At 44.7% G+C, this 23,781-nt stretch overlaps 1 protein-coding gene across 4 annotated transcripts in view; it reads right to left on the bottom strand.

The window, feature by feature from the left end:
• PDE8B (phosphodiesterase 8B) overlaps nt 1-23,781 on the bottom strand; it is a 265,975-nt gene that overhangs the window by 96,996 nt on the left and 145,198 nt on the right. For all 4 annotated transcript variants that reach the window (XM_059418112.1, XM_059418113.1, XM_059418110.1 and 1 more), the window contains exons 3-6: nt 17,745-17,935; nt 14,367-14,426; nt 11,791-11,848; nt 5,682-5,770 (exon numbers count right to left, since the gene is read on the bottom strand). In XM_059418112.1, coding sequence (XP_059274095.1) covers nt 5,682-5,770; nt 11,791-11,848; nt 14,367-14,426; nt 17,745-17,935 — 398 coding nt within the window. The remainder of the gene's footprint in view (nt 1-5,681; nt 5,771-11,790; nt 11,849-14,366; nt 14,427-17,744; nt 17,936-23,781) is intronic.

Raw genomic sequence — 23,781 nt, 5'->3', positions numbered from 1 at the left:
CATAGAGGCAGCTACCTTAGCCATCGTTTTAAACTATTGACAAGGGACAGGGCAGAAAAAACAGTCAAGTCTGATTCTGTATTTTGCCAGTTATGGGAATTTTGTATCCTTGCTGGTCCCTAGCTTTCTCATCTATAAAATGAGAATAACACCCATTTTATAGGTTGCAGTAAAAAAAAAATCAAAACAGTTTATGGGAGGCATTTCTCAAAGTGCTTTGAATAATGTAAGAATTCAGCAGGGGCGCCTGGGTGGCTCAGATGGTAAAGTGTCTGCCTTTGGCTCATGTTGTGGTCTCCAGGTCCCGAGACTGAGCCCCACCTCAGGCTCCCTGCTCACTGGGGAGTCTGCTTGTCCCTCTCACTCTGCCTCTCCCCATCCCTCTCTCAACTTAATAAATAAAATCTTTAAAAAAAAAAAAGAATTCAGCATATAATCCTTAGTATTATATTTATAAGTTCCCACGACAGTATGTCCTTAACTCTCTAACTCTTTCAAAGGCTAGTGCTGAGAAGAAAAATGAATCATAACCTATCCTCTCTCATGAGTATCCCTGAAATATCTAACCGAAAACCATATTCAATATTAGCAAGGTAATCTGGATGGTGAGTAAAAGATTTTATTCCATTGAAGAGTACGGGTCCCATGGCTGCAGAGATGAAGAGACCGGTGTGAGCCGCTAGGTAAGTAACCACGATGGGGTAGGCAGAGAAGATACGCCCAACTCCTCAGAGATTCTTAACAGATGCAGTACATTTCTTTATTTCAATGGCACCAGTCTAATTTGGACCGTGGACTGTCTTAATGCCCTTGTTGCATTTGTAAATGAGATCATTTAAACAGAGGAAAAAAAAGAATAAAAGAAGATTTTCAAATTATTACCAAAGCCCCGACTACACTGCCTTTCACGAAGAGACAAGCAAGAGCTAGTGTCGTCAGTAGTATTTTCCAGGCAGGTGGCTCCCGAACCCTGCCCGGCAGCACAAGAGAGGGTATCCCATCCTCCAGGAGTCCCGTGTGGAAGAGCACACCATGTGTGGATTAACCCTTCCATTTGAGAGCTGGATAACTGAGCTGTAACTTACTTTATCAAGTGACAAATTCCTCTCCTGCCCATTTTCTGAAAGTGCCTGTCCGTCTTACCTAAACCTTTAAACAGGTACCTCAGCCTGCTGCTGTTTTTATAACTCGAGAGCTGCTTGTATGGAAGACCTCGGCTCCCACTGCCGAAATTTATCTATGAAATATTCCTTGTGTGATGATCCACAAAGCATAAAACGCTTGGTGTAACACCCAGTGGAACAAGGCAAATTCGTACCAATGGTCGAGGGAGAACGTGAGTGGAGCCAGTAGGCTGTTTTCTCCCAGGGACAGGCTGGATGGCACTGTTCAGACCCAGGCTTTAAAACCAATTTGGTTGATGGTTCTATTTAAATAAACCTGCAGCAAAGTGAGGTAATCTATTTAAATCATATTCCTAGAGTTTGAAAATTTAATTGCTTTATTAATTATTGATAGTCTTCATGCAGAAGATCCTTAGCGGTACTCATTTTCTGTTCTCGGGAACCATGTAACTGTGCCTCAGATTGAGTTTTCTATCTTCAGGTTAAGAAGTTGGAAAACTGGAAACAACACAAGGGGAGGGTAAACTCGACGTGGAAACCCATGGAGGGCAAGCCATGGAACCAGGATCCCTCACCTTCGTAAGGGCCCCTGAAGGTCCTGATGCACACAGCAAGTATCAGAGGGGCCCTGGTGTGACATCTACAAAGAACATCACGGTATGATGGGGTGCGGGGGTTCTCAGACCGAATAGGAGGGTGCCTGGACCACCCCCCAGCCCCCCAACACTGCCACTGACATCCTGGGTAGCAGTGATCATGTCCAGAGTCTCCCTGGCTCTCAGTGTTTTCCCCTGTCCACTGGGGCGGGGATGGTCGGGTTGTGTTATCTCCTGTACCACCCCCATCCCCCTGCCAAGGATACTCTAGCATCTGCTCACCACACACATATACCAGCCAAGCCTGCCTGCAACAAGGTAGGCCTGCCGTGCTGGCTTCAGGGAAACTTAAACCTGAACCGCAATCCACAGGCCAGCAGGGTCCAGGAGGGGCAGGAAGAGCGAAGCAGCAATGGCCAGCGGCTCACAGACTTGTTCCTGGTCAGCAGCAACCCTGGCAGCGAAGCCACAGGGACCAGTGACTTGAAGGCTTCACAGCTGGACTCTATTCCTGGAGCAAAGGGCCGGTCACCAGGGTCTATGCCAGGATATGGCCCTCTAGAAACATCTATGGATACTGAGAAGTATAGCATTCCGTGGACTATAAAGTTCTGTCCCTCAGACACTCAGGTTCTTGCTGAAATGGAGGGCTGCTACGGTCCTAAGATCGGGAGTAAACTAAACCTGACGATTTGAGTCCAAGTCCTGGCTAACAAATATCAGACCAATAAAATATAATAGCTCGTACCATGTCAGTATGAACCGATCAGTTTAAATTCCCGCTAAGGAGCTAAATCTTATCTGCACTTTAGATAGCAGCTCTTTTCATCATAAAGACATAGAAACATTGATAGAAGTAAGTGGTCATCATTTACCCCATCTTTCCCCAGTCCCCATGACTTGTCCTGTTTAATACAGGAATTCCTCAAGCATGCAGACACAGGATTTATTTCTTCTCTTCAGAAGTTATTCTTTATCACAGAATTTCAAAATTAAGTATCTGTTTGATCACATGATCCTTCTTTTGTCTTGGTGAAACTTCATTACCACAAACCAAGACCCGGACAAAAGTTTCTACCTTCAACATTTGACATCTTCCGTGCAGTACAGCCTGCCCTTGCAGAATGCTAGTAATGTCACGTATTTAGCTGCAGCTGGGGGAGGAATTGCAAAGAAAACTATTATATAATTAGACTATAATTATTCTGGCATTGTGTAATAAAGAGCCCCATTTTCCCCAATGGCAGTAAGTGACAGAGCGGACTCCCTGACTCTGAGGCGCAGGTGGGTTCTTTCGAGGTCCTAGAAGGAGCTGGGGAGGTCACAGAATGGGTCATCACACCCTGACTGCAGGGCCCAGATATAGGGTATGCAGGAGAAGTGAAACAGGCACACATACCCTTCTCCAAAAGAGGGAAGGAAGTTAGAGATGCTTGAGGCAGAACCATGCGAAGCATAAGGGAAGAAACTGACCATTTGGTCCTTCTCTGGCCTTCTGTGAAGGACTCTGGCTCTCCTTTCCCCACCACAGGGGCTGCTGTCATGCTGGCGGCTCAGGACTGGGGAGAGAGGCCCCTGACCAGCCAAACTTAAGCTGCTGTGGAAAGGGATCCGCACATGGGGCAAATCCAGTCTCCTAGCATCACGGCCCGCTGGGGTCAAGTCCACCAACCAACTTCACATTTATTTCTAGTACTAACATGAACCTTTTCGTTACGACCCCCACAACGGGACCAACCCCTCCAGCTCCAGTCCGGGAGGACTGAGAAGTTAGAGAATCTACTTAGCGCTATGTACTTAGGACCTAGACAAGTTCTGAATCTGAGGAGACCTTCCAAAGCGTTCAGTGCCCTGGCTCAAAGCAAATCTCATGAGCACAGTGACATGAAGCCCTTTAACCCTTGTGCTGGCTGAGAAGGTTTGTCTCAAATTACTAGACCCTGCCTTTTACCCTGCTGTGAACAAGGCACCTTCAGACTTCCTACCCAAGCCACCACATGGAATGTTGCTCGAAGAACTCAAAACGCAGTTACTTAAAATCCAATGGAGGGGGGTGCTGGGTGGTTCAGTGGGTTAAAGCCTCTGCCTTCTGCTCAGGTCATGATCCCAGGGTCCTGGGATCAAGCCCCGCATCGGGCTCCCTGTTGAGCTTCCCTCCTCTCTCTGCCTGCCTCTCTGCCTACTTGTGATCTCTGCCTGTCAAATAAATAAATAAAATCTTTAAAAAAAAAAAATCCAATGAGGGAATTAACTACCAGAGCGGTAGGGGGACAGCTGTTCATTTCTGTTGTAGAAATACACAGCTGAAGAATTAAAACAAAATGAAACCCCTCTTATTCTATTTTGAAAACCTCTAAAAGCAGTCTTTCTATCCTCAGTGAAAAATAATAGACCCCCAAAGGAATAAAAACAATGTACAATAAGCATCAGAAATTGTTTGAAGAAAAGGCAATGAGTTTTCTCAATTTTATGAAGCCCCCTGAAGCTGAGAACAAGGATACAAAGAAACCAAGGGCTTTAAGCTTAACTTTTATATTTAAAAATCCTTAGCAACATTCCTCACTATAGATGGTTAAAATACCCAAATTTCCACTAGTTTGATTTTTTAACCATTTATAGTGAGGAATATTGCTTTAAAAAAAGTGATTGCTTATCTCCATACTGGTTTTTTGTTTTTGTTTTTTAAGATTTTATTTGAGAGAGTGAGAAAGAGAGAGCACGAGCAAGGGAGTGGGGGCAGATGGCAAAAGAGAAACAGACTCCCCACCAAGCAGGTAGCCCAAAGCAGGGCTTGATCCCAGCACCCTGAGATCATGATCTCAGCAGAAGGCAGACACTTAACTAACTGCCTGAAAAACCCAGGCATCCCTCCCAACACTATTTCTTAAAGTTCTTTGTCCACCAAGAAGTTACTTCTCTAATCAGGGTAAAAACCACAAGAAAAACCTGCGTTTGTGGGTTTCTGTCAATCCATTTTACTTCCAAGGATATCAGAAAGAAATTAAGTTTATAAATGGTTTCGTCTTCTTTGAACGCAAATTAAGTAATCAAGGGAAGTCTCATCATTACACTGAGGTGTAATCTTATTTTTCACTGAGCCTGAAACTATCATGACCTCTGTGTTGGCCAGAGGGATAAGCCATGCCGAGGACTTTCTGGCACCCACCAGCCTGGAGGGGCTATAGGACAGCAGAGCCCCTCACTGCCACCTTCCCCCACCCCGGGGTTACAGATTGGTAAGAGCCTTCTCTCTGCCCTTCTCTCGACTCAAGGCGGGTAGGTTGAAGAGATCAGGGTCTGAGAATGTGGTAGAATGCGGAGCTTGTGCAAAACCAGCCATGAGCTGGGGCCCTCATATCCCAAGACGTCCCAGAAGCAGAATATCCTACCAGCAGCTAAACACCTACATGAGCCCATCTCAGAAGTGAGCATCATGAAAAGCCTGTTTTTAAAGCACTATATGCCTGTAAAGAGACTTAAGATTTCTTGAACATATTTCCTTGTATACTGGAGTCACAAACAGATCCCATGAAATGGCCATCGTGGTTACATAACAATTATTATGAATAGCCTAATAATTATACCCATTGGTTTGCCCCTATTCCTCACAACCCACACAGGCATTTATAAATGTTAAAGTAGTAAATAGAAATGAATCCTCAAAGGCTACTCTTAATCCCAATTTAAGTATATGAAAATTACATAGTACTTTTCCTCGAGTCTAATTTTAAAACTGTTGTAAATAGTGGAAAATATTGCCCAAACAAGAAATGCTTTCTCATTTATTTCATTTAAGCAAAGGGCTCCCCGTGTAGAATCTGCCATTTACCAGCTACCAATACCTTTTTCGCAGTTTCAAAAATCCCTGGGATTTCGCCAGGAACCTGTGAACAGCAGCCTCGTGGCGAAAGCTTCCGCACACCACTATTGCCCTCGGGTCCCTTCTTACTTTGTTACATACCGTAATTTGAACTGTGAACGAACTTCCCCGTGTTCTATTTGAACCAGTTCATTATAGCAAGCAATTATGCTGTTATTCTCCATAAATCTCTGAAAAGAAAACAAAGATAACATGTAAGACATACAATTACTTCTGAAAGAGTCAGAGGAGCTTAGTTTTCCCTACCCTAGGTAACTCTGTTACATAAGACAACTTGACAAGTTGAAATGAGTTGAGATAATTAAAAAAAAAAAAAAAAGAATAGTCAAACTGTTTGAAATGCTTGTTTAAATGTATGAGAAACAATAGACCAGATTATACTGTATGCAAAGGTGGGGGAAAACTTCGTTATGAATATGCACAGGAAAATAAACACACACGGGCACTACCTCCCCAACCTTGTGAATTACTGGAACACCTGTGCTTCAGTTGTGCTAAGAGAAGTCTCCTGAAAGCATGTTCAGTGTATGCCACAGTATGAAGAACCCTGTGCAAGGGAAGAGACCCTTCTTTGCTTACTTCCTCATCTTCTGACTGCCCAAAGCACCCTCCGTCTCTCTCTCTCTCTCTCTCTCTCACACACACACACACTCTGCCATGCGTGGCTTCTCCCTTGGGGAATAAATACCTCTGGTCTCCCACTATTCCAGGGGGAAGTTGGTAAGCGGTATGCAAAGCGGGGAAGCCATGAACACACAGAGAAGAGAAATATTTTCTCTTTTTATTGTAGAGCAAAGCTAAACACAGTTAAGGTTCAGGCTGAACTTCTGGATGGGTGAAGAGTATGTAAGAGCCTGCAGCCAAGCTGTGAGCATAACTGTTAGTGGATGCTTTTTAAGTTACTAAAAAGGATCTGTGATAAAAATAAGTTTCAAAATGTTGCAATCAACACAGTTGGGCAGGTTTCTTTTTTTAAGACACCAACTTCAGTAGTTAACTTTTGTTGTCTGTTTTTAATTACAGAAGTTAAACATGTTTATTTAAGATATAGAAACGCAGGGGTGCCTAGGTGGCTCAGTCGGTTAAGTGTCTGCCCTCGGCTCACGTCAGGATCTCAAGGCCCTGAGACCAAACCCTGAGTCAGGCTCCCAGGTCAGTGGGGAGTCTGTTTTGCCCTTGCCCCTGCCACACTCATTCCCAGTCTCAAATAAATACGGGAGATCTTAAAAAAAAAAAAAAAAAGGGAGAGAGAGACAGATGCATCAATTCAGAAAAACCCCAAGAAAAAAGCCCCCAAGTCACCGACAAGGTCAAAAGCTAGAGCTATCATCACATTTGGTTTATTTTTCTTTTCTTAGGTTCCAAAACCTATATGTACATATATGTGTAATACATTAATTATAGGAAGCAAAATCAGTATATAAAGTCTGTATATAAAATTATACTATATTTTCACTTCCATTTTTAATTACTAACTTAGATTTTATTGAACCCCCCCCCCCCCAGAGTTTGGAGTTCAATAACACCCTGTACCATCTTAACTTTGTCATAATCAGGAGCTCTGGCAAGCTCGTTAGTTATTTTGAGCCTGTTTCCTCCTCTGCAAAAATATTAAATCTCTCAAGTGTAGATGAGGATTAAGCAAATCCCCTCAAATGGAGCGTGACCAGCGATCCGTCTTAGCACTCCACTCTGCTCCAGAGGAAGCCTCCCCAGGGAGAAGCGGTGTCCAACCTACGTAGCCTTGTTAGGCCTGGCTCATTGTTATCTCCTAGTAAGTACTCCATGAGCACCTGGTGAGGAAGTGTCATGCCCATGGAAAAAGGGACACACCAAGGTTCACAGTGATGCCACTGCGATCACCCTTTGCTATGTAAGAAACTGGTTTGTGAAAGGCTCACGGTGGACTGAGCCCCGTGTGGTTGGCCGCTTACACACAGCTACTAAAGCTTCGAGGTGAGCTGCTGTGGTGTATCAGATGGCACAATTGGTTTCTGGATCGCCATTCAGGGAGCCCCCAGGCTGACGCAGTGGACAATCGGCTAGCAACAAAGAGCTTAGATTCAGCAGATGATTTAATAAAATCAAAACAAACCAGAGATGAGAAACAACCTCAAAGAAGGCAAGAATAGCGGGCATATTTGGAAGGGTGCTTGGGGGAGAAAGCTGCCAAAGACAAGATTTTACCCAAAAAAGGAGACTAGCCACTTGGAGAGCAGCTTTAGCAGATTCTGAGCCACAGTAACTCGGGAGAGGAGGGCCCAGCAGGTGCAGTGCACTTCTCACAGAAGAGCTCAAGCTCTCTGGGGGCACCCTGACCTAGCTGGCCAATGGCCTTGATCAGACCCAGTGCTAAAAATTACCGAGCAGTCCCTGACAGGTACCATTTTTCATGCTCCCACAAAGGGTGTTGCCCAACTGGCTGTCTGCAAAAAAAGCAGCACCATATCCTGACAAAGGTAAATGAAACCTGCTAGAGCCGCCATTACAAGAGGTGACTGACAGGTTCCATAGAAATAAGAAGGAAACAGTGGACTTTTCCTCCTCAATTTGTTTAGTGGCATTTGTACCCAAAGAGGGCCAGGGGTCTCTCCTGGTAGTAAATGTGTCATCTCAGACCTCCAGCCAAGACACAATATCTACACCAGTCAGAGAGGTAGGATCAATGAACTAAAAGCCAAATTCCAGAAGGACAATTAACAGCACCCGCATGCCTCCTCGTTGACAGAACCTAGATGGTGTCAGGAGAAGGAGGAAACCCCTGCACCCTCATACACCCAAGATTCTGCCTCACAGGTGAAGAACAATGATGGGATGGGGGTCAACATTTAACCTAAAATTTAACCTAGGAAACCAGTGAATTTTACATTATTTCTCAGAAAATGAGTAAGAGAGTCAGTCTCAGCCACATAGCTTGGCAATTTTTCTTTTGCAATTCTCCATTCCAAAACTCAGAAGCACTGTCTTAGGCCTTTTCATTAAGGCACAGCACCTAGCAACAGCATTCAGAACCAAATGCCAGCCCTTGAGATGGACAAAGGAGATGGACAAAACTATCTGGAGAGTAAGCAACTCTGCTAAGAAGAAACATTTATTTCTCTTACGCACGTGAACCACGATGCTACCTTTAATATTTTATCTAGCACTGCTACTTCAACACTGAAGTATACCAAAGCACAAAACTACCACGTTACACAAGCGTTCCAGCTGCTCTGTAGTCTAGGACAAGGATTTTTTTTTTTTTTTTTTAATCCAGGATAGCAACATAGCATTTTGTATTTGGATTCAATGTATTTGGGGATCCTCTGGTCTCATGGATTGAGATGTCCATTTCTCTCCCCAGGTTCAGAAGTTTTCAGCCACTATTGCTTTAAATATACTTTCTTTCCTTCCTTTTCTTCTTCTGGAATACCTATAATGAGAATATTATAGGTATTTTTTTCCCATTGTGTCCCATAATCACGACAGGCTTTCTTCACTCTTCCTCATTCTTTTTGTCTTTTTATTCCTCTATAATGGGGTAATTTCCAAAGTGCTATCCTCCAGGTCATGGATTCTTTCTTCTGTGTAGTCTAGTCTACTTTGAAACCCTCTACTGAATTCTTTTGTTCTTGTGATTTTCAATTCTAGGATTTTTTTGGTTTGGTTTTTTGTTTGTTTGTTTGTTTTTGCTGGCTGCTATTTGTCAGACTTCTCATTTTGTTCATGCAACTGTTTTCCTAAGTGGTATGTTTTCTTGCAGTTTTAGTCAACTTCCTTCAGAGGATTATTCTGACTTCTTTGACAATTTATAGATCTCCATTTCTTCCAAGTCAGTTATTGGAGCCTTATCAGTTTCCTACAATGTTGTCATATCGACCCGATTTTTCATGATCCTCGATTCTTCGTGTTGTTATCTGTGCATCTGAGTACCTGGCTCATCTTGTAGACTTCATAGGTTTTCTCTGGCAGACACAACACTTCATCAGTCAGCTCAGTTTGGGTTTCTGAGTGAAATTTCTGCTAATGACCCTGGGTAGGTGGAACATACTATTATGGTCTCTTTCAGGGCAAGGCCAGTGTTCAGACTCTCAGGAGTGGGGAGGGGTATGTGCTCCTGGCTGAGAACAGCTGTAAAGGACTGCCAACTTAATTCCCCACCCAAGTGAAGCTTGGACAGGTTTTACGGTTGACTCAAGTTTCCAGTCAGACTTACTTCTGGGGACTATATTCTTTAGTGGATGATGCTAGGAACAAGCCTTCCAGCCCTAGAGGGCAACAGGATGGGAACCAAGGCCTGCATAGCTCATTTTTTAGCGACCAAATTAGGCCAGAGTGTGCACTATATTTCCTGGTCAGGTGGCCAGAACTGGTCACCCCAGTTATGCACTGTACTCCCTGTCCAAGCACCATGGTACGTAGAGTTGCCGAGTAGACTATGCACCTTCCTGCAGGCTCTGGTTCGGTTCCCTGATTGGACAGGCTAAAGGCTGGTGTCAGTGATAAGTGGGGCTATGAATGACTTTTCCTGCCTCAGCACAGCAGGAGAAGCATCTCTAAACCTAGTAGAACTCTTTGTCTTAACTCAAGCAGGCCTGCTTGCCAAGTTCCCAGACTGAATGGGGCCACTAGCTTTGTTACACAAAGGCTCATTTCTGCTGGCCTGCCTCTCTGCTAACTGCTGCTGGACCACAAGGCTGCCAGGAGTCATCCCTAGCCATTTGGGGCAGAAGGGGCTGGAAGACACTCTGCAGAGCCAGTGTGGCTAGGTCTCTCCTTGCCCTGCCTGGGCAAGAAGGGGAGGGGTCACTCCAGGCTACTCTCCATTCTCTAAACAGGCTCTGCAGGTTGGGAGACGCTGGGAGCTACCCTCAGCCTTGGCTATAAATTAATCCCTCTGCCTGTGCCAAGTATGTAGCACAGGAACACTTCAGGCTGGATATGGCCTTGACTCTGAGGACCATCAGCTCTGCATGCCCAACTCTCCGCTCGAGAGCCACTGGGCTGTATTGCTTCCAGGAGCTGTTGCTAGCCCTGCCAGTCAGATAGGGCCTGAAGACACACTCCACAGCAGCTGGGGCTGGATTCCATTCCTTGCCTGGGCAAACCAGGAATAGAGCCAGCAAAACTCCTCAGCTGAGGATCCCAATCAGCTAGATCTGTACCCTGCAGAGCTCCCTGGTCAGGTACGCCTATGATGGGTTTCTGCAGATGAGCAAAACAGCTGCATGGGGTGACTACTTGGGCCCCACAGGTACGAACTTGGTCTGCCAAGTCCCACCCCCTTCACAGTCAGGGGTCAGATTCCCAGTGGTTGACCCATGCACACTCCCCTGCTATCCCTATGGCAAGCAGAGCAAGTCAGAGCAGGGGCTCCCACAAAGCAACCCAGAGTGCTGGGGTGGGGGAGGTCATCATCACCACGGAGGTCTCTTTCCCCTAGACCAGACAGGGAGGGGGCGGGGAGGCCGTGTGGTCAGTGCGGAATGACTTCCCTCACCCTGCTAACACAGTCTGCCAGGTATCTGTGAGGCAGGGCTGGGCATGCGTGAGCCTCACCTCCACGTGCAAGGATGCTCTCAGCAGCCTCTGGCACTTCTACGGTTGTGCTCGTGAGGAGTGAAACCAGGAACTACCATATGTCTGTCTTGGTGACATCACCCCTGGAGTCCTCCATCTTAAGCTTCCTATTGAACGCCAGTGTTACTCCCATAGTTGTCACTCACAGACCTTGCCTTTGCTGATGTTTATTGTTTAAATCAGGAGTCCACAGAGGCAAATGCCAACATGGGCCTGTCCTTGGGGTATAAGCTCTGGTGAGACCTTGGCCAACAGACTCCTGGGTGCCAACTGGGTGGACTTAACTGTATCTAACATCTACAGACGTATAATGAATCTCCTTCATGGGACTCATTTAAGTGAGGTGACTTTGGGACTTCAGAATTTTGACCTGGTGTGGGAAGATGTGTTTTGAGGTCATTACATTCCTGTAACTAGGACGCATGAAGTTATGAAGGAAAAAGCCTGACTAGCGGTTGCTTGTGCCCATCCTGTGAGAGAACAGTTACTTCCTTCCCCTCACAGTCCTGGAGCTCTACTGTCTTAGAGCTTCTGTGTGGCTCTATGGCTGCGGTGTTACACGACGGTCATGAGGGGCAGTGGGGAGCATCCGTACCACGGAGAGATGCTGAGTCACCTCCTCCATACATACCCTGTTGAAGCCTGCATGCAGGAGAGGGAGGACTGAGGCCTCTTCTCGGTCACCCGATCTGCAGCAAAGCAGAAAATGCAGTCACTCAGTAGATACAAACCAGGGTTCCTCACACTGAAACATGGAGAGAGAGCAATGAGGCAAGCATAGCATTCGCTCTAACAGTGGCTTCCTGACCAGCGTGTGCCCACGGGATGCACCTGCCTTCCTGGACCCATGTTTGCCTTCCAGATGCAGAAAGAACACGGACAGTCGAGAAAACTAGCAGTGTGCCTGAAAGCATCACCACAGGTACACAAGAGTGGCCATCCCCAAAGCTGGGCTGCCCCTGAAAGTTGCAACAAATGGATGGGACAAGGTAGGTGCCGTGCTCATCCCAGACACCACGGTCCTTTATGCGGTCCCCAAACCCTCTGGAAGCACAACTGCCAACCCAAGCCCTGGTTGGGTCCAACTCCCGATGTGAAGAAGACAGCTGACACTACAGACTACAGCACCCCATAGCCCAGTGCAAAAGAAGTGTCATCAGTAATGCCACACTGGAAGGGGAAAAGAGAAAAAACCCTGATGATGGTTCCTCATTTCATGGGAAGGTTTCCTGCACTGAGCCTATAGCTGGGTCTCAGAATCTCATTTGGGTACAAGGTCTGCTCCTCATGAAGACAGGCTGCATTTCTGCTTCCATCATTTTGAGAGAGAAAGAGTGTCCCTAAAAGAGCCAGCAGGTTAACATGGAGTATGTACTTTGGAAAACAGAGAAGGAAAAGGGAATACAAGATACTGGGTGGAAGAGCGGGTGGAGAACAGAAAGGACAATCCTGAGGCTTGTTTGTGGCTTTCCCCACAGCTTATGCCTTCCCTCCAGGGAAGAGTAGTCCTTCTTGCTTTTCTGCCCAGGAACTCCAGATTCTACCTTCTTCGACTGATAAATGAGGAGGGGCACAAAGAGAGTCCGAAGGTGTTAATAACACTCTATTTCATAAGCTGGGCTGCACAAACTCAGCATTCGTTTTATTATTTTTCTGTGATCTATGCAAAATATTTTATGTTAAAAATAGGAGGAAACGGGTGGAAAATAACAAGCCATAGCAAGGCCTTATCTGTCAAGGATTTGTAAGCATTTCTGCTACATGACTATAGTAGTTAAAAAAAAAAAAAAATTGTGTTTCTCTTTTGGGTCTGTGGTATGAGCCAGTCTTGGGGAATATGACACATGGCCAGGTGTACTCCTGGAATCCATGCGCAAGACTTGGACACCCTAGTAACACCTCATGGGAGGTGAGGAAGGCTAAATACACACTCATTCATTCCCCTTGAGACCTCATATCCCATCAGGATACAGAACCAATGGGAACAATTTCTTTCCTTTTCCTTGGCCCAGCAAGAGCCCATGGTAGGAATCAAGTGAAGCGACACAGCTCTTAAAAATACACTCAAGGTGGGGACGCCTGGGTGGCTCAGTGGGCTAAAGCCTCTGCCTTCGGCTCAGTCATGATCCCAGGGTCCTGGGATCGAGTCCCGCATCGGGCTCTCTGCTCAGCAGGGTGCCTGCTTCCTCTGCCTGCTTCTCTCTCTGCCTGCCTCTCTGCCTACTTGTGCGCTCTGCCTGTCAAATAAATAAATAAAATCTTTAAAAAAAACTACACTCAAGGAATAATAGGTAAGGAAGAGTGTTTGGTTGGGGTAAAACTTTGAAGCCACGACTTCCTCCTGTACCAATATGGCTTTGGAACGAAGTTATTTCAAATCTCCCTGGGGCCAGGCTTGCCCGGGGGAGACCTCAACTCTCCTGCCTCTGTTGCTGGCTTGTCACACAATCTCTGCCAGCTCCCACAATGGGGCCAAGTCCAGGAGGGTCCTAGGCCCTCATCAAAGGCCTTCTTCTCTCTGAAGCAAAGGATGGCCACTAAAACAAATACAACAATTTGATACTGCAAGGATTCCAACGACTGTAGCTTGTACCAACAACTTTTTTTTTCCTTTTAGGTCTCTCATTTTAAGGGGTGGCCATTTCAGGCGACAGATCAGCAGAGCTGCTGCTCATTCCACCACCTCGTACCTACAGCCCAATCCCCCTTCTGCTGCCTTCCAGCATGGGCACACATCCTACTGTCCTGCTTCTAGACACAGAACAATCCTGACCCCAACTATACAATCCTTTCCTCCCAGTGTATTTAGTGCTTCTTTGTGCTCATGCTGTCTTTTTTTTTCTTCTTTGTGAAAAACAAGCAGCCTCCCACTTCTTTTCTTCAAAGAAAAAAGGTGAGCGGGAACAAGTTCTCCCTAGACATCGCCCTCAGATCTTCTCTTCATTTCTAGCACGTAACGAGCACCCATTTTTTTCCCCCTCATGTGTTCCAGTCTGGGTTAAGAGAAGTCAGGTACAACTGACAGAAACCTAAATATATCCAGATCCTTGCAACACAAAAAACAGCCCTGCAAAGGGAGATCTGAAGTTGGTGGTTGTGGGGCCAAGGGCATGCCCACTGCTCGGCAGGCTCAAAGGCTGGATTCCATCAGACACATGTTTCAGAATGAACAGTACCACTGCCAGCTGGGGATGGAGGGGAGCTTACGCTTGTGAAACCACCGCAAGGATCACCGTGTGCTCAGAAGGATTTGTGGCCCGGATCGACCTGCAACGAGAAGGTTCCAAGTCAAACCAGGTGATCTGGGCTTTGTTACACCAAACGAATGCAGAACTTCACATGGAAAAAAATGGCACAAAACCCCATCTTCCTCTCAAGAGAAAGTCTGAAAACCCACGAAGACAACGAAGAAAGATGCCCTTGAAGATTAGGACAATCTCTTTGTTTTTCCTTAAAAAAAAAGAAAAAAAAGTGTGGGTTTTTTTGTTTTGTTTTGTTTTTTTAAACGCCTGGGCAGTTGTCCAATGGGTCAGATCTGCCAATTTTCCACTTCAAAAACTGGCAAATTCCACTTAAATTCCATGTTTTCTGACTGAAATTCCATTCCTCAAAGAAACTGGCAGTCCCACAGTTCTCCAGTTATCAGTTTGTACTTAGGGAGCTAACTGCATTGCCTTTTTTTTCTCCCTTTAAAACAGCAGAGAGCTTAGAAAGATGACCTTATAATAAAAATTAAAATACTTGCTGGCAGCTGGACCAACCAATTCAGGTTGAAATCTGAAGGAGATACAAGGAGCTGCCTCATTTGTCTTGGTCATACTGCTGTTTGTGCTGAAACGCCTTCAACAAGCGGGTCATGAACTAGGGCTGGGCCACGCAGCTTTGCAGCCACAGTCCCTGGTGACCCCCGAGATACCACAACCACCTGTGGGTCGCTCATTCCCTAGGAATTTAGCAGGATCAGAACGAGTAAGGATCTAGAATTTGGAGGTCCACGGGTCTCCTTACAACATGCACTGTTGTGTGCTGTGGCTCCGATTCTAGGTTGTCCCTATCCCGGACTCATGAACTACATGAACTGTTCACAAAGGGCCACATACTTGAGTCTTAGTACAAACATGCATGCTTGTGGTGACACATTTCCTCAGTCTGGACTCTGAGATCCCTGGGAAGAGAACCATCCTTTCCAAGAACAGAAGGCTCAAAGCAGCTCCTTTGTAACTTATGAAACAACGTGGATTTGTTGCTCTTGCCTAGCTATTGGCATTTCAGCTCTCCCCCACTTCAACATGTTTGTACTACTGCTCAACTAGAAAAAAATAGCTTGCATTGCTTCATTTCCTTCAACTCTCACATTTCCTGACCTTTTTCAGAAAAGGTACTTTCCCGATTTCCTATTCCTTGAGACCTCACTCTATGTGGGTGGAAGGCTCAGGAAAGCGACCAGCTCTCGTCTTCCTGGGAAGCAAAGCCTCTGCTGGAAAATAAATGGCATCTGAGCAAAATCCTGAAGTTCAAGACCTTAATTCACTGTGGGACAGTAAGAGTTAAGTCAAGACCCCCTTTTCAGGCTAGCATGGACTACTTCCTATCCAGCCACCCCACAGCACAGGTCTTGGTAAGGCCAACATGCCCTTTTTCTACCTAAGGGCCTACTGAATTCTCAGCAGAAATAGCAGCTACCACCTAATGAAAAAAATGCATCAAGTCGGAGGCTTGCCCTACTCTCTAGGGAAATACTAAGCACTTCTCAGCCTTGTGCAGCCTCTTCCACCCCACTGAGAGGTCAAGGCTACACTGCTAGGCTGTGTTCTAAGGGGTGGGTCTCAAGAGGCTCAAACACTTATTATGAATGTAATGGGGCTGGAGCCCATGCTCCCTTACTTCTTTCGGAACTGGCTTCCATGTTTGGGGTTGCTTCCTGCAGCTTATCTCTTCTTTCTTATTCCTCCAAAGGAACTGGGATGGTCAGGGAGACCCAGAGCTCTTCCTGATTGAGAGGACGAAGGGGGACTGCCATTGGTGGGCAGAAATCCAAGGAAGCATGTCAAGCTAAGGTCCAGGCTTGCTCAAAAATCCAGGGATCTCGGACCGTGGAGGACAGTAACGAATGTCCATCTGCCAGGAGTGTGTCCCTTACTTGTCTTAGGGGGACGTGTACCGACAGCCACACATTCAGGAATCTGGCTGCCCGGAATATAAGCAGTCAGTAAACACACCCCCAGATATACAATCTAGCTTCTGACCTATGCAGATCCCCCACTGTTTTTCTGTGCAGCTAAGACAGAAGTACATTAGATTAAAAAAAGAACCCTAAATTTCTTTATATTCAAGGAAGATTGTAAAGCTTAGCTGCTAAATTTTGCCTTTACCCAAATAAAAAGCATTTTTTTTTTTACACCTGAATCTTGTCTTTAATCATTCCATGCATGCACAAAGGACTGTAGTGCTTCTATACAAAATCACTTAAGGAAATTAAGTCAAGATCAAGAAAAATTAGATCTAGTTATAAAGGACGAATTCTATCCTGTAGCTCATCTAAAAAGAAAAAATATTTCTTTTTTTTCCTTATTATCTCTTACTAAATATTTCTTAGTATTTCTTAATACTTAAGAAAATACTTAAGTACCATCCAAATATTTTATGATACGTTTATTCATATATAAAATAATTTCCAAAGAAAATCTCTCTGTGCACAACAGTAAGATTATCTGAGGCCAGTAAGACATTTTAAAATAGGTTCTGTAAGAAAAATTCTTCTTTGCGACACGGAGGAGGATCAAAGAATACAAGGCAAGGCCTCTGATGAAAAATGTCTCTTAATCCAATCATTTCTTGTCAGGATGCCAAAGGATCTAAGAAGCCACTTCCTTACCTTTCATTTCACTTACTAAGATTCAAGAAAATTCTAACTCCATATGTAATTGGAGTCTGTGCTGGTCTAGCATTTAATTAGTGACCTCTTGCTGTCTAGCTTCAAAGCATTCCACTTCTGCTCAGTGGATCAGTTCATCCACAGCAAACTTTTAGGACTGCATTTATTTATGAACCGGCATGTCTTTCCCCCCGGAATGCGAGTGTTTCTGCAAACAAGTGGGGAGTTTGGAACCCTGCGAGATTTTCTGCTGCTGTAGGATCTACCCATCTGTGTCAGGCAGGGAGAAATGTATATTTCACACATTTCCCATGTTCATTTGGGGACGGAATAATTAAGATATCTGGTTTAAATCCAAACCCTATCCGCATCATAAAAACTGTGTGAATTTTAATGTCTCTTGCGTGTGTGTGTGTGTGTGTGTGTGTGTGCATGAAACAGGAGCAATACTTGGGGGAAAAAAAACACCTTGACATTTTCAGAGTTACCCAGCTCGCACCTCTCAATTCCCTGGAACTCAAACATGGAAAAACAGAAACGGTGAGATAAGGAGGAGCTCTAGCTTTCATCACAGAAATCTGCATAGACTGCTTAGAAACATCAACACGCATTCTAGAAATACTGGGATGGAACTAAAGCCGTCTCTGAGGGACGGTCATTTTAAGCTATTACGTGAACGTGTAACAAGCATGTTCCATTAGGGAAGGTACCTGCACACCGCTTCCGCGTCAAAGTTTCGCGTCTGTCTGTGATCTATTACGATAATTTCATGATGTTTATCTAGAAAGCATTCAAGGGCTGACTCTGGAGTCCGTGCAATATTGCATCTATAGCCAGCTCTGTCACAGGCCCACCAGAATCCATCACTCTGACTATCTTCCTTTGCAAAGATCAGCAAAACCTGAAATACACACAAAAAAAGCATCTTACAAGCAATCATCACCCTTACAGATTGTTTTTGACACAAGCCTACAGTATACTGGTTAAAAATGTGGTGTCCAGAGAGGAAAGACCTGGGTTCAAATCCCAGCTTTTCCAACTGGTTCCAGTGTGTCTTTGCACAAGGTCTTTCCTCCCTTTGGGCTATTGGGTCTCCACCGTCAGAGGCACCACACTAGCTATCTCGGAGACCTACATGAGCATGGAGTGGGTGCTCAGTTGTTCGGGGACAGGGGGCCTGGTACTCATTTTTAATTTCCCAGTTGGCTTTGTTGTTAAATATATTAAGCGGTGATATTAACAGGATAATTAACACAGCTGGGACTATGGTTCCCACATACATGTTTGTTGCCAAACACATACACTGTTGGCCTCTCAGTACCTAGAGGCCAACTCTCTGACCTTAGCAATTAAATCCCTTTAAAGAAACAGGAAAGCGAAGGATCTCAAAGGAACTTCATAAACTTTATCTAATACCCATGCTGGAATCTGGAAAGAATGACCGTGCAAAGAGAAGCTGATGGAGCTAAACTGAGGAAAACTGGTCTCTTCTTGCCTCAATGAGAAGTGCAGCCCCACTAGAAAGAAGGTGCCCAACTTCACCCTGGTCGCCCTCACCAACCCCTGGGCTCCAATGCCTGATTCTCTTGCAGAAAGCCAGACACAGCCTTACCACCACCTGAACTGGTTCATTTATTTGCTTTATCATGGTCTAACTTCTCCACTAGAATGGAGCTTCAGGACCACAAGGAACTGCCTATGTTCCTGCTCTCCCCCACCCACCCACCCCCACTCCTGAGCTCAGCATCAAGCTGCCACTTAGTAGCTGCTCAGTAAATATATGGTGAGGTAAAGATTAACTACTTGTAGAGTTTCCTGCAAAACACAAGGGTTTTACTATTACTGCAAGCCAGAGGTCAAATAAATGTACTTAATTATCCCAAGAAGTGGATAAAACATTGAATATTCTTCAGTGTCCACTCCTGGTTTCAAGAATTAGCAACAGAAGGGGTTTTTCCCCCCTCAACAAGAAAAACCTTTAAACCAAAAACCAGTATCATTTAAAAAAAAATAGATTTCATTTATTTGTCAGAAAGAAAGAGCAAGAAAGAGAAAGAGATCATAAGCAGGGAAGAGGAGCAGAGGGGGAGGGAGAAGCAGGCTCCCCAAGCACAATGTGGGGCTCCATCCCAGGACTCTGGGATCATAACCTGAGCCGAAGGCAGTCACTTGAACGACCGAGCCACCCAGGCGTCCCAACCAGTATCATTCTTGATGATGAAATACAGAGCATTTCACTTAAATTCAGAAAGACAAACTGTCCAACCATCACATTTTTAAAATATTTTATTAATTCCAAATTGGCAATATACTGAAAAACAGACACAAAAGTCTAATAAGCCTAATGCACCCATCTCCTAGCTTCAGCAATAACCAACGCTGGGCCAATCTGGCTTCATTTCTATCCCTGCCCACTTTTCGACTCTAGAGTTAGTTTTCAGCAAAGCTTTCATATCCCATCCTTTCAACCATATGAATCTACTGAAGATAAAGATTGTTGAGGGGCGCCTGGGGTGGCTCAGTCAGTTAAGCATCTGCCTTCTGCCCAGGTCATGATCCTGTGGACCCTAGGATTGAGCCCCATATCCGGCTCCCTGCTCAGTGGGGAGTCTGCTTCTCTCTCTCCCTCTGCCTGCTGCTCCCCCTGCCTTATTCTCTCTCTGACAAAACCACAACACCATTTCATACCTAAAACCTCCCCAACAGCTCAACATCAAAATCTGAATGTATCATGAATGTCATTTGCTTTATATTTGTTTAAATCATTTCCTATTTTCCCAAATGCCCACATTTCCAGGAGAGGGTTTTTCAACAGGATTTTGCCATTTTCTTCTCATGGCTTGAAATCACAACTTGTAGCACAAGGCAGCCATACTTACTAAGAGCCCACCCTCGTCTACCACTCCTCAGTCCAGAGTGCTTCTACGAGTTTGTGACCACAGAGCTAACTTCTAGGAAGGAATGGGAGTGGCCCTTCCAAGAGAATTGAAGGGCATTGCCTTAGAGATTTGATAATGAAGAGAAAGCCTTCAAATCAAACTATTAATAAGAGAGCTACAGTGAAAAAGTCAGGTAGAATCAATTGGTTTGTGTGTAAAGTCGACAGCCCTCTACTTGGGGTAGCTATGGTAGTAACAAGAAAAACTCCAGGGGTGCCTGGGTGGCTCAGTGGGTTAAGCCTCTGCCTTCGGCTCAAGTCATGATTTCAGGGTCCTGGGATCAAGCCCCACATCAGGCTCTCTGCTCAGCAGGGAGCCTGCTTCCTCCTCTCTCTCTGCCTGCCTCTCTGCCTACTTGTGATCTCTCTCTCTCTGTGTCAAATAAATAAACAAAGTCTTAGAAAAAAAAAAAAAAAGAATAAAGAAAAACTCCATATACAGAGCCTCAAAGTCAACAAAAGGGAGAGACCGTTTCTTCTCTGTCATGTCTGGCTAAATGAGGGATTGCTAAACAAGAATCTCACCACTTCATGTTTCCTGGATACCATCTGGTCACAATAATGGAAAATACAGTAAGAACACAACTGTACTCCCATGTTGAACATTGCTACAGATTAATCTCATATACTTTATGTATCCTCAGAATAGAGTATACCACTCTGGGAAAAATAATGTCGTTATTGAACAAACATTTCCCCAGCACCTGCTATGTTCCAGGCACTGTTTTTAATTGCTTTGAGTACACTGATGGGCAGAAATAAAGACCCCTTGCCCTGCACAGGTGGAGGGACCAAACCACACAAAATAAGCAAGCCAATGACACAACATGCTAAAAGTGTTATGTGCTATCTACAAACAGCAGGAAGGGGTAGGCAGGAGCCAGAGTGGGTACTGGTAGCAGCATTAAGTAGAGTAGACATGGGTGGCTCAGTGGATTAAGCCTTTGACTTTGGTTCAGGTCATGATCTCAGGGTCCTGGGATCGAGCCCTGCATTAGGCTCTCTGCTCAACAGGGAGCCTGCTTCCTCCTCTCCCTCTGCCTGCCTCTCTGCCTACTTGTGATCTCTGTCGAGTAAATAAAATAAATCTTTACAAAAAAAAAAAAAAAAGAGTAGAGTAGGCCTCACTAACAAACCAACAGATGCACAAATGCCTGAAGGAACAAAAAGGAAGCCTAGTCACTCTCTGAAGGGCAAGTATTTGTAGCAGATGGAATGGTTCTATCGGCCCCTACAGTGGGACGTGCACCCGACGTGTTCAAGGAACTCTAAGGAAGCCAGTGTGACAGGGGAGAGGGGGAGAGGGAGAGTCTAGTTCACAGCAGAGATTTACATCAAGGTAAGGCCATGTCAGGAACTTAAACTTAGATTTCACATGAAAACTCACAACTGACTCAAAGGGAGAAATTGTGTTCTTCAGGTCTTGTTATTTCTCTACCGTTCTGATGCTTTGACAGCTACAGCCTTGCTGACCCTGCAGAGACTGGGCCTCTGAGGGTTGGCCAATCAGTAGAGGCAGCAGAAGACTTGCCTAGGAAAGCATCCTTTGAAGGCAAACCAATCCAAAGCCCATACTCTTGCCACATCTTTTAACATGCTTTAATGCATGGAACCACTCCCCACCTGCCTTCATCACTAGGACCAAGTACCTAACAACCAGAGACAATGGCTACATCCCAGATTCCCCTGAAATGATTCATGGTAGCCAAACTTGCTTACCCTCCCCCTTATCCATTCCTTCCCACACAAGCCACAGGGGAGGTTCTTGGCCATATCTTCCTCCTGCTCTCTCCACCTCCTGGCCAGCCCTGGTGCTGTGTGTGTGGTCCTTCACGGCAAGGTGTGGCAGACTGATAAGAACTATTTAATCATAGTCCTTTCCTGATCTGTTGGCCTCACTGTACCTGATTAATAAAATCTACATTTTAGAACAGGACTATATTATAAAAGTACTCATAAGAATTTCTTAGGGTAGTATTTAAAATTCTTTTCATTTAAGGGTGATGTATGGAACTTTTCAACCACTGCACTGTCCAGTTAAAATGAATCTAACACTGCAATTAATAACAAATTAAAATTAAAAATTTTTTATTTTATTATTTTTTATATTTTATTTTTTATTTATGTTTAAGATTTTATTTAATTTTACTTATTTTTATTTTATTTATATTTATTTACTTCTATATTTATTTATGCTTATTTGAGAGAGAGAATGAGAGAAAGTATGAAAGGGGAGAGGGTCAGAGAGAGAAGTAGACTCCCCACTGAGCAGGGAGCCTGATGTAGGATTCGATCCCAGGACTCCAGGATCATGATCTGAGCAGAAGGCAGTCCCTTAACCAACTGAGCCACCCAGGCACACTGAAGTAGAAATTTTTAAAATATTCTTCCCATTTATAAAAATAAATAAATCAATAAATGAATGAATAAACAAACCTAGTTTTCTTTTTCTTTTTTCCAAAGACTTTATTTGACAGAGAGATGACAAGTAGGCAGAGAAATAGGGAGAGGGAGAGGAGGAAGCAAGCTCCCCGCTGAGCAGAGAACCTGATGCGGGGCTCGATCCCAGCACCCTGAGATCATGACCTGAGCTCAAGACAGAGGCTTTAACCCACTAAGCCACCCAGGCGCCCCAAACCTAGTTTTCTTTTTCTTTCTTTCTTTTTTTTTTTTTTTTTTTTAAGATTTTTATTTATTTATTTGACAGACAGAGAGCACAAGCAGGCAGAGAGGCAGACAGAGAGGGAAGCAGACTCCCTGCCAGGCAGAGAGCCCAACGCAGGACTCAATCCCAGGACCCCGAGATCATGTCCTGAGCCATAGGCAGCGGCTCAACCCACTGAGCCACCCAGATGCCCCCCAAACCTACTTTTCAATAATTCAACTCCTACATGGAAAATCTACAGGAATAAAAATATATACATTTGAGAGTAAAGTACTATAGTAGTTACCTTTTTTGGATGTAATCAGGCTTGGCCTCTCTGTCCCTATCTCCCAGCACAGCTAGGTTAATGACACTCTGTTTACAGAAATTTGGAATTTGAACAAAAGAGACACAAAGGCTGGGAATGGAGACCTGTGGACAATAAAAAGCCTTCAACTCATGCTGTCAAAGTACTCAGAGATGGTTCACTGCCACAGCTTCTCAAGTCCGCCCTGAAATCTACAAAGACAAAAACTACATGAATGTGTTTAATTCATTTATTTACTTGGTTGTCAAAAGCAGCTCTTACTTGTAACCAAAGAACAAAACCACGAAGACTTTAAGCACTACAGTCCCTTTCTGTATTTAACTTTGTATTCATCTGTACTTAGTCTGTCAGAGGTGGCCATTTTAAAATATTTACTGGCCATTCACTGAGGCAAATCCAAGAGTATATATTGATGATCTATCAGATAAGAACTGGGGGTAAAAAGCTGATAGGGATGGACATACAGTCTAGTTTCCGCTCCTAGGAAGCAAGCAGGTGAGACAGTCAGGTAAAGATAAACACAATAAATGCACTACGAGCGGTGACCACACAAGGGTATGGACATGACGCTAAAATAAGAATCTAGGTATAGAAGGAAACAAGTTTATCAATGTAACTGCACTGCCATAAACACATCGAAAGAGCAGAAAATCTGATCTGGGGTGAAGCCTGGGACAATGAGGCAACACCTAGGCCTGCGTCCTGTCCAGGATCAAAACACAAGTATAGGCAATCCTTGCATCACGTAGTAGAGTCAGACGCTATAAACCACCACAAACAGGTAATCTTAAACAATGGTAAAAATGACTGCCCTAGGACCTTAGAAATTTTTTCCAA

The sequence above is a fragment of the Mustela nigripes genome, chromosome 12 (genome assembly GCF_022355385.1).
Source record: "Mustela nigripes isolate SB6536 chromosome 12, MUSNIG.SB6536, whole genome shotgun sequence".
In the NCBI taxonomy this organism is placed as follows: domain Eukaryota; kingdom Metazoa; phylum Chordata; class Mammalia; order Carnivora; family Mustelidae; genus Mustela; species Mustela nigripes.
This window is presented reverse-complemented; position numbering and strand designations above follow the sequence as displayed.